Source organism: Coturnix japonica, chromosome 4 (genome assembly GCF_054131305.1).
Source record: "Coturnix japonica strain WE chromosome 4, WE-NBRP24, whole genome shotgun sequence".
NCBI lineage: Eukaryota > Metazoa > Chordata > Aves > Galliformes > Phasianidae > Coturnix > Coturnix japonica.
In genome coordinates this window covers 49,685,084-49,698,122 of record NC_140666.1, presented here as the reverse complement: position 1 = coordinate 49,698,122, position 13,039 = coordinate 49,685,084, and the positions used below count along the sequence as shown (strand labels likewise).

The 13,039-nt window shown below is 40.9% G+C and overlaps 1 protein-coding gene across 4 annotated transcripts in view; it reads left to right on the top strand.

Annotated features, from left to right (window-relative positions):
* ARHGAP24 (Rho GTPase activating protein 24) overlaps positions 1-13,039 on the top strand; it is a 184,033-nt gene that overhangs the window by 81,154 nt on the left and 89,840 nt on the right. For all 4 annotated transcript variants that reach the window (XM_085546765.1, XM_085546764.1, XM_015861771.3 and 1 more), the window contains exon 3: positions 8,073-8,160. In XM_085546765.1, the coding sequence (XP_085402891.1) occupies positions 8,073-8,160 (88 nt within the window). The remainder of the gene's footprint in view (positions 1-8,072; positions 8,161-13,039) is intronic.

Here is a 13,039-nt window from a genome sequence, read left to right as displayed (position 1 = left end):
TCTTTATTTAACAGAAAAAGTCAAATTAATGCTGTCATTAGCCTTTGCCGAGGCTTCCCTTATCTCAGGAGCTCTGTGATAGCATTCAGCACGTGCCTCTCAGAGGAGCAGCCCTGTTGCTTTAATTAGAATTGCAGCAAGCTGGTGAAGAAGACCATTAAATGTAAAATGTGCTTGCCTGCAGCTCAGCCACGGGAGTCTACTTTCTGTTCAAATGGGGACGTGGCATTTGTCAGGAGCCCAAGGAGGCCCAAACTCGTGTTGTGTTGTGATCTATGGGGAAATCAGTTCCTTGTCAGTTTCTAACTAAACTATGCTTTTCTGAGAGTAAAGCAATACACCTACTAGGGTGCTGTATGTGCATATGAGAATCCCTTCTTCAATCTGTTCACCAACCCCCATTAGAGAGATGAAATTGATGGCTTTCATGAGCCAGACTCTCCATCTGAGACATCCTCTGCCCTTTGCTTGCTGCTTTCTGATCAGTTTCCCATGCTGATGCCTATCTCCAGCTGCAGTCAGCAGACTCACCAAAAATGTGGCTGCTGCTAACTGGGGCCCCAGTGTAGTCATCTTTACTTGAGAATTTGGTGGACTCCAGGTTTGATGTCATTCTCCTGTGCTTTCACTTTGTGGAAAATGAATGTGCAATAAATAATGTGCATCTAAAAGAAGCTTAACACAGGAGCTATTTCTCTTTTTCAAAGAGAGATTCCAGAGTGTTGACACCAGGTAACTGATTTGTCTTCTTTTTTAACAACAGCTCCGAGCAGGGAATGCTCCACTGGCCAGAGTGCAATCAATATATTCCCCCCAAAAGCTGGGGTTTTGTTTCTGCTCACCTGCTGTGGGGGCTTGCTCCCAGTCTCCTTGCATAAACTGTGGTGCATCTTGCCCTCTGGCAAGGGATACTGCAGTCTCTCCTGTAGACTGTGAAGACCTTCATGCATGTTTATATTTTGGTTGTTTATTAAAATAGGAGCACTGAATCTAAACTATTTATATTAATACTTAATACAGCGTGGAAGGGAGCAGCTGCTGCAGTGCAGTTCATTACATTGGCCTCCAGTCACCCTGCACCTATTTTTACCTAAGGCTGTCTGGCACTTGGTGAGATCTGCTGATAGTGCTGCAGAAAGCCTGTCATGCTCTTATGGAAAAGCAAATCACCAGGGTTGTAGTAAAAGTCATAGTAAACTCCTGTACAGTTGGTTATACTGTACCACCTCCAGTGTTACTCAGTGAAAATCCAAGTGATGAGTTCTTGGGGTGGTTTGGATGTGGGGCTTAGCATTATCAGAGCTTTGGATGGGATCTTGTATTGTGGCCTTGTGCCTTAACTGGTGAGCCAAGGGCTAGACAAGCATTTTCCTCACAGTTTTATATTTATCTATCTAGAGCTGTGGGGATGTCCCATTGGGTTGAAGGGCTCAGGTCTTCTGCAGCCCGTTGGTGTGTGCTGCTTCGTGTAAACCAGCTTCTGCTCAACTTAATGCTGGTTTTGAAACTACTGAAATTAGGAGATATGTCTTGCTTCTGATGTAGCTGGTTATATAAGCATTCTCTTTGAAAAACATATGAAGTGTTTGTGTTAATGAGCTGATGTAAGTGTGATGGAAAATGTATTCTTAAACCTGCAAAGCCCTGGTTTGTAAAGCTCTTCCTTCCCTTCCTTTCCAAATAAGAAAGCATTAAGTCAAATTCCACTTCAGCACCATGCAGTAACTCCCTAATTGCAGAGTAGAAAAATTAGACCCTGAATTCTAGGTAACCTGAGAAGTAAACAATTCACAAGATGCAACTGGGACAGGGAGGTTTAGATATTAGGAAGAAGTTTTTCACCCAGAGGATGATGACACACACTGGAACAGGTTGCCCAAAGAGGCTGTCGATGCCCTATTCCTGGAGGCATTCAAGGCCAGGCTGGATGTGGCTCTGGGCAGCCTGGTCTAATGGTTGGCAGCCCTGTACATAGCAGGGGGGTTGAAAGTAAATGATCATTGTGTTCCTTTTCAACCCTGGCCATTCTATAATAATACACAGATTGTACTGCATGAGAAGTTGTAAGTGTATCAGGTTATGTTGCTTGAATAATACAGAGAAAACAACCCCTGGCTCCCTGAGATAGATTTGTTGCTAATTTTGTCCTTCCTTAGACAACGGCCAACTGAGCACCATATACCAGATGCTAGGAAGCCAGATGAGTTGTGTAAGTTGTCTGTGTAGCAGTTGCAGTATCTAAGCCGTGCTTATAAAGCATTTATGATATAGACAACATGAAGAACATATAGATGTAAAAACAGCAAGCAGTGTAGGCTTATAAAAAACCCAAAAATCAAAAAAACAACAGTCCAAAGAAAACCTGCAAGAGAAGGAGTACTCTTGCTGTTAAGCCCTAGTATTTTTATTTTTTTTTCATGTGAAATTGTAGTTTGTTCTTTTAATGGAAAACTGAAAAATGATAACTCATATAGGGTAGATAAACTGCACTGGAATGTTTTTGGTAGTCTAAAGGAAACAAGGATATTTGCAGAGAAGAGAGAAGGAATGGGGTCAGTGGGATCATGTTCTCATTTTCAAGTCTCTGCTGCCTTTCTTAACACTTGTTGTAAAATTTTAATGAGGTAATCTGTTGCAATTTCAACCTCTATTACTTACTGACCTGAAAGCACTTCTTCCACAAGCTGAAGGCATGGCAGCATGTAGCATTCTTGGAAGTGAGCTGTGCATGTTGCAGTTGCAAATAATTTCACTTCTTGAAGTCTGCATGGACATCCATAAAACAAACAAAACCCAAATGAACTAATCTGAATCATAGATACATGCCTTGCTGTGCCTTTGGACGACTGTGGGGCTGAAGACCTGACAGACCCCATACTGTGCCTTTGGCTGCTTCCTGTTTCTTGTCCTATTCATACTGGATCTATGCAATGGGTATTTTCTGTATAGTTAATCTCTTTTTTTCTTTTTCTTTTTTTTTTTTTTTTTTCAGTTTAGATATTGCATTCTTGTCTTTTGAGTAAGCTTTACAGGAACAGAGTAGTATGAGTTACCATAAGAAAGGCTGTTAATGTGAGCTAAGCCAAAAAGGAGCACTGAAGAGCAATGATGAGAAAAGGATAGTGCTCCTAGATGAGAGAATCTTGAAGGTGTTAAATTATTTCCGAGGGCCAGCAGTACTTTGACCTCACTGCAGGGTGTGCTTGACCATGGTTTTAGTCACTGTTTTGCTATAGCTTTCTTGGCAGTGTTTGTTAGCGTAACTGTAAGTGGCACGGAAAGTAGCTTTCTCCTAGTGCTGAACCAGTGTGATTGCACAGTGTCCCCAAAATGCTCTTCTGCCTCCCTGGGTAGCGTTTTCCCTTGTTGGTGCTCTCTGATTCTCATCTAGTACTTCTTGCAGTGAGACAGGTCTTGACAATCTCTTGTTAAGGTTTGTTTTCAGCAGTAAGGGTGCAATCAGTGCTGAGAAGTAATGATGCAGTGGTTCATTTTATTTTATTTTCTGACAAGGTATTGCAGTATTTCGACAGATTCTTAGGTTGTTTTCCCTCTAAATTAATCCTCCCACAGTGTGAAGGAATAATTCAGTATGAGCCCTAACAAAGCACTTAATGATCAGGAGTGTCCTGGTAATTCTTAATGTTTTTCTTTGTGGATGTGATGCTTTCAGTCAACTGTGGGCGTTCAGCCAAGGAGAGAGAATAATTTATCTCCCCTTTACCCTTGCATGCAGTGATAACTGATTCCCCACCCTTTCAAAATAAGATAAATTAAGATGGCATAGAAAATTCAATTTTAAAGCATCCCCTCTTTTTTTGTTTTTCTGCCTCTGAATCCTATCCTGAAAAATAGTTGGCTCATTATATAATGACTTGACTTGGTTTTAACCTCCTCAATCACATATGCTGCATTATCTCTCAGTGCTGCTGTTTCTGTCAAGGCTGTCACTGGAGAGCTTCACATATACATGTGAAGCCACACTTGAAATTTTTCTCCTGCCAGGTAAGAGCAAATTAGGCAGTAAAATCATTCATTTGGCCTATGTTAATAATAATTAACATTAATACTCGAAATCAGTACATTTTCTTTGCAAACAAGGTCTGTATAACAAGCCTTGATCCTCACTGTTCTGAAGCAAGAGAAGCATGGTGGCTCACTGGCATTTTTCTTTGGTGGTAAAACAAACAGCGAGAGAATGGCTCTATCTGATAGTAAGCCAGGTTTCTACTAGCAGGAAGGATCTACCAGAGGCAAGACTTTTCCATAATTAACCGTCTGTCCTCTACAGTAGTTCCTTAACATCCAGTCATACTGTTGTCCATAAAGCAAAATCTAATGAACATAATGAAACTGAATTTGATTGAAGCTTTCATGCATACATCTAATTACATGCAGGGGAATGAGCTTAGCATGAACTCCTGTGTCCTTAAACTTGGTCCTAATTACCCATCAAGTGGGAGTGGGCATATTAGTTGTGACCTGGGTCACCCCCACCTCCCTACCCATTGCCTCATACTCCTCAGTGATGAGCCTGGGAAGGAAAAACAAATTGCTGCAGGAGGAACTGTGTTTCTCACAGAAGCTGGTGATGTATGATTGAATAAGCTCATTGATTAAGGAGAAGCTGAGACAGGGTGGGTAAAGTATAGGTGCTAAAGCTTATCTAGATGCTGCAGAAAATCTGCTTTGGGTTGGAAAGCTGCTTCATACTAATCCATGATCTGTCTGAAACCACTTAGGGTAGCAGGTGGAATTTAGAGATGGGAAGACAGCATGTCAAGGTTTGTGTTCAGCAGTAAGGGTGCAGTCATTGCTGAGAAGTAAATGTAGAAAGAGGAGAAAGCTTGTAATAATTCCCAGTGTTTGAGATATAGTCAGGAAATGGCCGCTCATCTCTCTTGCCCTTAGAGTAGAAATAAACTCCAGAGGCACAGTGTGCATGAGGCTCTGTTTTGAGGCAAATGTAGTTTTCTGTGGGGTTACATCTTTATTTCGTGAGAGCTTTCTTTCTCTTGGGGAACAAAACGGAGGTTTTCTAGTGGTTGCTCGAGGCAAGATTGTTTCATTCTTGAGGAAAAATGTCTCTGAGGCACTGAACCATGAAGTGAAATATGTGGCAGGAGAGAAAGGTAAAAGTATCTTCGAAAATACCATAATTGTATCCTGGTAGGACTGACAGCTCTCTGTTAGGTGTTTTGATGCTCATTTCTAAGCTGACAGTACATGCTGTATCAATACATTCAGAAGACACTTTGCTTCTCAATTAGAAACTTAAGCAACGAGCTCAGATTTTTAACTTTGAGTGAAGGAAAGGTCTTTTCAATTCTTTAGGGCAATTTCTGGGATCTAAATGGCAATTCTCATTCTTCAACAGAAACAAGCCGGAATAATGTATTAACATAGTGGGAGGAGAAAATGTCAAACACAATGGAATTTATGCCAGAAGAATGCATGTTGACTACTGACAGAATTTTATTCAACCAACTCTTTTGCACTTTCTCTGTCCCTGCCTGCGTTTGTTCCTGGTGTGTTACATTTCCCCCCTTCCACCCACATCCCCTTCTGCATGCCTTAAGTACAACAGCACTTGTGTTTTTTTCTCAGAGCATGTGCAAAACTGTAAATGGCTGCAACAGCTGCAGGGCAGTGGCTGCATCACCTACAGTAATAGTACTACTGCCAGAGATTGGTTTGCTTATCTGCTATAAAAACCTATCATACGCGGAGAACATCTGGTTCCTTCCTTCTCTTACAGTAATTGTAACTTGCTATTGGTATCATGATGTCATGTGTAAAAGAAGTCTGACATTCTGTACATTTTTACAGTGACGGTTCAGAACATTCTTATTCAGTAAAACTTTTTTCATTACGTAATGTGTGCCAAAGAGACTTGAAACCCATGGTGCGCATGGAGAATATCACCCTATAGAACTGCTTCTCACTTAAACTGGAGAATTATGGTACATTCAGAGTGTTGCTGGCAGTGAGCAGTAAGAGCATTTGCTTGACTTGAGTGGTTAAAAGCTTTGAAGCTTGGTTGCAGTAGCTACTCTACTGTAATATTATTACCAAGTAATTGCAACAAATTAACCAACAGATGAGAGCTGTGGGACTGTAGCAGGTATAAAACCCTTCAATTTTGGTGTCAAACCATCGCTGCACTTCTCTGATGTGGTTAACCAACCTCCAGCATCAGGCAACAAGAAATAAGCTTTGTGAAGATCCTCTGTGTTAACAGACAGTGGATAAGTTACTAGAAAATTCCTTGGAGGTTTCCCATGGAGGAAGAACCACAGAATCTTTAAGGTTGGAAGAGATATCTAAAAAGCACTCAATCCAGCCCCCATAATCCCACCACATCCCTCAGAGCTGCATCTCTGTGGTTCTCAAATGTATCCAGGCACAGTGACTGCGCCACCACCCTGGGCTCATCTGCTGAGCTGTGTCTTGAGTGTTATAGTCTGTACTGTGAGGTGTTCAGCTGATTAGAATGATATGCTGAGCTTTATGTGAAACTTGCTAATTTTGAAATGCTTACATGCACTAATACCCAAGTCACAACATTGTTTTTCCTCTGGAAACCACCTTCATATTTTATGTGCAAATGAGCATCCTGCACAATGTCTAAGGCTTCAGAGCTGTTTGTTTTCTTCGATATAGGAAGACCTAAAGGAGAAAAAACAAATTTTAGCTGGCTGAACCTTCACAACACTGTGCCAGGCTGCACCACTTGGTTTATCAAAGCAGTAAGGTTGGGGCTGATGCTTCTACATTGGGGGTAGTGCTGCATGGGGAAGGTAGATAGATGGGTGTGAAAGCAGACAGAGAAGTGAGAGAACTCTCTTAGGCTTTCCTCGCTTGTCTGTTGCATCCAGGTGCAGGTTGTTCAAACAATTATTTCTTAATTAAAAACTGTGTGTATATATATTTATATACAAACACACACACACATGTTGAGTGTATTTCACATGCTTTGATATTTCCAGTAATAGATATACTCAAATGATAACTTGATCTATTTTACTCTTTTTTTATATGCTTTCTTTCGAAATCACAATGATACCCTATATGGCATTGCTGTTTGGGATCCCTTCATATTAGTTTGGATGTCATATGGGATTTAGGTTTCACCTTTCAGTATATGAAATGTTACGTTTGTGAAATGGAGGAGATGAAGTTGCAAATGTTTTGACTTTTTTCTTGTGTTCTCAAAAATCTGTTATTGTGACAAGTTGCTGTGAATACTGAAAGGGTTTTGCATCAAAGAATGGGAAAGAATCACATCCCATTGTATTGAGACCACAGCATGTGTGCTGCTAATGACTGTGCAGCCAAGTTAAGTGCAGTTTTCATTTACTGTCTCATAAATTGATTTGTGTTTACAGTGCTGCTGGCTAGGTGTTAATTTAATGTTTTTGTTTAATTGAATAGCATGGTGTGTAATTACCCAAAGTGTATTTTCTGTATTCATGGGCACAAGCTTCTGAGCTGCTGAAAGTTGCTCTAGAGTAAATGCTGGGGGCAGGAGTGAGGGAAAATGTCTTTGAGGTGAGCTGCTGGGCCTGCCTGCCTACTGACTTTAGAACACAACTGTACATAGAGTGAGAGGTGAGTGGCTGCTGCCAACACAGCCTCAGTTTCCCCTGCTCTCAGTGAAAGGTGTTGTGAGGTTGCAGGGAGTGCTCTTTGGTGAAAAGAGTACTTTTTTTCTCTTTTAATTTAATCTTCTTATTCCAGTAATTGTAAATACTTCTGTTCTTTAGGGAAGGTCATAGAAATGAGTGCAAGGTATTAGAAATAGCCCTGCAGCACGAACGTAATTAGTAGAAATCTGCACAGTATCAAAAACCAAAGAGATGGGGAAAAAAAACTAAAGCCATTATCGGACATCTTAGTTAATGAAGGTGATCTATGATTGTTGGCTTTATCTCCCCTCAGTCTTTGGAAATTAGCTGCCCAGGAGCAGCAGCGCACGCATATGTCCCCCAGTCACAACAAAAAGGAGCATTCGTCTATCACAAGCAAGGCAGCAGTTCTGATCCTGTATGTGATGTTGTTTTCTCCCTTAGGGTGCTATCTTTCTGCCTGGCAACAGAGTAATTGAGCACCCCTGCAATGAAGAGAGTCCAGGAAAGTTCCTTTTTGAAGTTGTTCCAGGTAGGATATTCTGCTCCCTTATAAAGACTTTGCGGTTGTGTTCGCAGTGACGAATGGCCACATCTGTTCAGCCAGAACAGAAGCTGAAGGTGATTAATGATTCAATTAAAGGAAAAAAATTGGTTAATTTGTTAATACTTTCATTCATTTTTTTTTTTTTTCCTCCCCTGCATACCTCTGGGCAATGCAGGAAAACAACGTGGTATTTATTTGTCAATGTAAACTATGATTGCTCTGCAGCTGGGGCTGTGGCACTGAGCAGAATACTGACAGTACGAATGGGTTTTGTGATTATTTGAAGTAGAGCTGGTTGTTACAGAATGGAGCCTTCAGTGGTAACAGAGGGATCAGTAACTTGGCACAATCAGCTTCTCACTACTGCATATTTGCTGATAGCATTGGTGCCATCACTTGGTATTTATTGCTGCCTTGTCCCCGTGGGTGGTTGAATTGACTGAACACCACCAGACATTGCTGCTTTGAAACCCTAAACTTGTTTTTAACATGTGTTGGGGTTTTTATCTTATTTTTGCTTTGTTTTGTGTTTTTCTGGGGGTGTATTTGTCTAAAGAATGTTGTTCTGCCAACTGAGTGGTAATCCTGAGCTGTGTATATTATTGGAGCAATTTGTGAGGGGTCTCCACATCTGGTTAGATTCCTGTGTTTATTCAATATATTCTCTTAATCCTCACATTACGTGTTAGTGTACTTTCCAGTTGTGGCTATTTAAAAGGATAAATTGAGGATAACATTTATGGAAACAAGTCTTTGTGATCTTGCTTTTAAACTGGGGAATGTAAAATTGCAAGCTTGGCTGTCCTGACCAAAGCATGGCGACTTTTATATACTGTAGAAGCGCAAATAGCATGAAATAGCTTTCCAGAATGGAGAGATCAGTTGCTCAGAAAGTGAGGAGGAGTAGAGCTAAGCGGAATTTGCAGACGCAGCTCAATACAGAGTGCCTTTATTTTTCTTTTTATATATTTAGTGAGGAATTTGTTCATGAAAGTTATGTGCAATGAAGGGTAAGTATGCCAAGTAAACAAGCATGGTATATCTGTGAGGTTTCCTTAGCTCTCTCTCCAGCCTGAGTTGATCATCTTTAAAACTAGGTTCTTTTACATGTACTGAGTTAAACTTGTTGGTAACTTTGCATGTCTAGTATTGGTTAAAATCTTGTTTCCACTGAAAACTAAGAGTTATTTTCAATTGAAGGGAGTGCTTTATCAGGTCATGTTTTCAGGTTAAATTAATTGGAATGCAGGCTGCCATCAGTATTTACCTAGTAGGGTTTTTTGGTTTTGTTAGCTTAGTCCTGAGTATGAGTTCGAGTGTGTTTATGGTAGTACCAGTATTGTTCACCCCTTGCTAATTAATGTGCAGCAGTAGCAACTGATACTGGAGCAGTACTCCTGATGCCATGAGGAAAAAAGTTTGCTTTAGGGGAGCTGAAAATGAAATTGAGACCTGGGCTGAGCAGGAAGGCAGATCAGTGCCTGTGGGAATGTTGTCAGCAGATGTCAAATGAAGATGAAACAAGTTTTCCTCCTGTCGTTGTCACCATTGCTCCTTAAGGCCAGCAGTGTCAGCATTTTCCAACAGAGCTGTTTGTCACCAGGATGCTTGTACTGACTCATAAAAGCCAGTTTTAGAGGCAGGCTCCGACAACTGGATGTAGTTTATTGGATGTAATCGAGAAAAATATGTTGCAGACAAGGTTTTCCTTAACCTTTGATCACTTTTGTATGAGAGAACAGCTACACAGCAGCAAGATGTGTTTGCAGGGTTTTTAATTGTGTCAGCCTGACTGCACCTTGTGTGAAATGTACAGTGCTGAGGCTCGCTCCCTTCTTGGAACTATGTTCTGTAATCCCATAAGCAGCACTGACAAGTCCTCTTTTTGTCTGCCGCATCTGGGGGCAGCCTGAAAACTTGTGTGTGTGTTTGTTGGTAATACATGCAGATTATTTTGGGAATGTATGTGGGAGTTGGTTTATACTGTGAAACTGGTTCTCTGTACTTGGCTGTGTCTGAGGATGAATGAAAGAAATGAATGTGTGGAGACAAACATCTTGCAGTTTGGTTGGTAATTGTAATCACAATAGAGTATAGAGAATAGAATTTGCATGTTCAAAACATTCTGTTCATTCCTTAAGTCATGGCATTGTTTAATGCTTGAAGTTGTTCCACTGTTTTTTTCCCCTTCTTTTCTGTACTGATGAGGTTGTTTTACAGGAGTGGAGCTGCTTCCTGTTCTGCTCCAGGGTCCATGTGACCACGAGGAGACTAATGACTAATAGCCTCTTCTGCTCAGAGCAGTGGTTTTTTTTTAGGTTTTGGAGATGGCTCCTGAGTAGGAATTCAATAGTGAGTGCCTTCATGGAATGGAAATGAGAAGTCCCTGTTGTACTTAGGAGGAGGTGCTTTATAAAACTCAAGTCTATCCTTAAGAGGTGTAGGGAGCTCAGCCTTCCCTGTGGGTTTTCACACAAAACTGAGTGTACTTTGGGGTTCTCTGGGTTCCCAGGTGCTGTTATCTGAAGGCACACTGGGTGAGAGCAGCATGGAGAGCCTTGTTGTGAGGGACACTGGCTTTCCAAGGCTGCATGTAGGAACCTCTGAGACTTGTTCAGCATGTGGATAAATTTGTATTTGGTAGTGCTGAGTTACAAAGTCACTTGACTGGGGACAGATAGGGGAATCAGTTGCCCGAATAAGACTAAGGAACTCCAGAGAAAAATGCTTATGCTTAGATGCTGACATCACTATGGCAGCATGTAAGCTTGCTATGGCATATAAAGTGAGGAAGCTAAGTTAAAGTATGTTAATGGAGAACATTGCACCACTTCCATTATTGTGTAGATGAACTCTTCACAGTTCCCACATGTATGGACTTTCAGAAAGCAGTCTGAGTTTCTCCATGGGGATGGGGAGCAAGGTGTTAGTTCCCTTTGTGGTACTAATTGAAAACGGGCCTAACAGATTGCCGCAACAACTTCTGCTTCTTCAAGTGGAAGGAAATATTGGATATAAATTAAAATGGGGCATATGGGCTTAAAATATTTTGGCTACTTTTTCAAATGCTTTAACTGGACAGAACATGAAACAAAACCAGTTTTAGCAGACTGCCATGTGCAAGTCTGCTTCAGGGCTCAGTTTTGACACTGATGGTATTCTTCCCAGTGATACTGTTCAAGCATTCAGCCGCTTTTACATCTCAGCTTCCCTTGTAAGAATTATTTTCAGGTAACTTAGAAATCTGCACTAGGCTTCGCAAATTGGAGTTAGAGAAGTGCTTCCAGCAGCCGCTACTATGGAGAGTGCCCTGCTAAGTGGTTTGAGGTTATTTTGGAAAACTTGAGCTGCTGCTGCTGCTCACAGTGTGTCTGAGTCTCGCTCTTCTGGCATGAGATTCTTCATGCTGTGCTTTCTCAGAGCAGTGAGCGCTATTTCATCGGGTTTCTAGGTGTACTTTGTAGACTTGGAAAGTCTTTGAATTCAGAGCATTTCTCCAAAGCACGGAGCTTTATGGGAGAATCTCTGCAAGGGAGTGAAATATTAATTCCAGAAATCTGAAATCATTAAGATGATTTTTTTATTAGTCAGAAAAAAGAGGTGTCCACAGGCCTTTTTTCTTCCTTTCTGTCATCTTCTATTTTTCTTTTAATTGCATACCATCTGGCAAATGAAGTGTTCTGCAGACTGAGTGCTCTGGTAGAGAGCGTGAAGTGGTTCTCAAGTTTTTGTTAAAGCTTCCTTTATGTGAAAGGTTGGGTAACAAACTTTTTTGCTTCTACTGCTGCAGCAGGTTTTCATTCTTCAAAGTTAATGGCTGCTGGGTTTTTTTGGTTTGGTTTTTCTTGTGTGTTTTTTATCCCCAGTTCCAAATGCTGTTTCATTTATATAGAATATCTGTTTTCTATTTGAGTCATCTTAGATGGCTTAGGTTTGTGCTTGTGGCTGACAGTTGGCAAGAGAGAGCTGTGTTCCATGAGTCCATCCCTGAGCTCACTGTTGGTAAATAGGCCCCTCAGCCTCCACCAGTGCAATGGGAGGTATGAGAAAATATGCATCTGCTGGTGCACTGTAAAGTCATTTAAAAACTCTCTGGCTCCTTGTTGATATGGGGTTTGGCAAGTTAAGCCCTTTGAGGATTTCACCATGAGTTCTTAAGCAGCTGCAATGGGGAAGGCTGGAGAAGATGATGTTTCTTGCTACTTTGTTTTATCGAGAGTTCATCAAGGACTAGAATGTGTAGATTTCACAAGTTCACTTGTTTTTGTTTTTCCTAAGGGACATACGAGTAAGACAAAACAGGCATTACAAATGAATGTTGTTTTTTCTTGAACAAATAAGCAATTTTCTTTGCAGTGCTCTCATGTAGGTTAGGTTGGTTATTGATTTTGACTGTCTTTGTTGATGTGCAATGCATATATTTGAATGCTTTGAAAGCATTATACAGTCTCCTTCTGTAATGTGTATGAGAAGGAAGCAGTTCTTTAAAGGCCGAATGTTGTGTCCAGATCTGATGCTGATGTTTTTAAGACATGCTGCTGTTAATAAGACACTTCAAAATTTGTTTTAGTTAACTGTATCGCAAAAACGCTTCCTGCAACCTCTGTTTCAGTACTATTCTCTTCTGATGTAAATACTTGACAGTTCCAGAGGTAATACAACAGAATTTTTGTGAGATAATAAAGGTTGGACTCTACATGGAGGCATTAAAGAGGCAACATTTTTAGATGAGATTGCATTTTGTCAGTCACGCTGCATCCTCATGTCTCCAAGATGGAAATACTTTAGAGGGTTATGAGCTTTGATATTTGGGAAGTGAGTTATTTCTCATAATCATAGGGGTCATAAGTTTGGAGAAGACCAC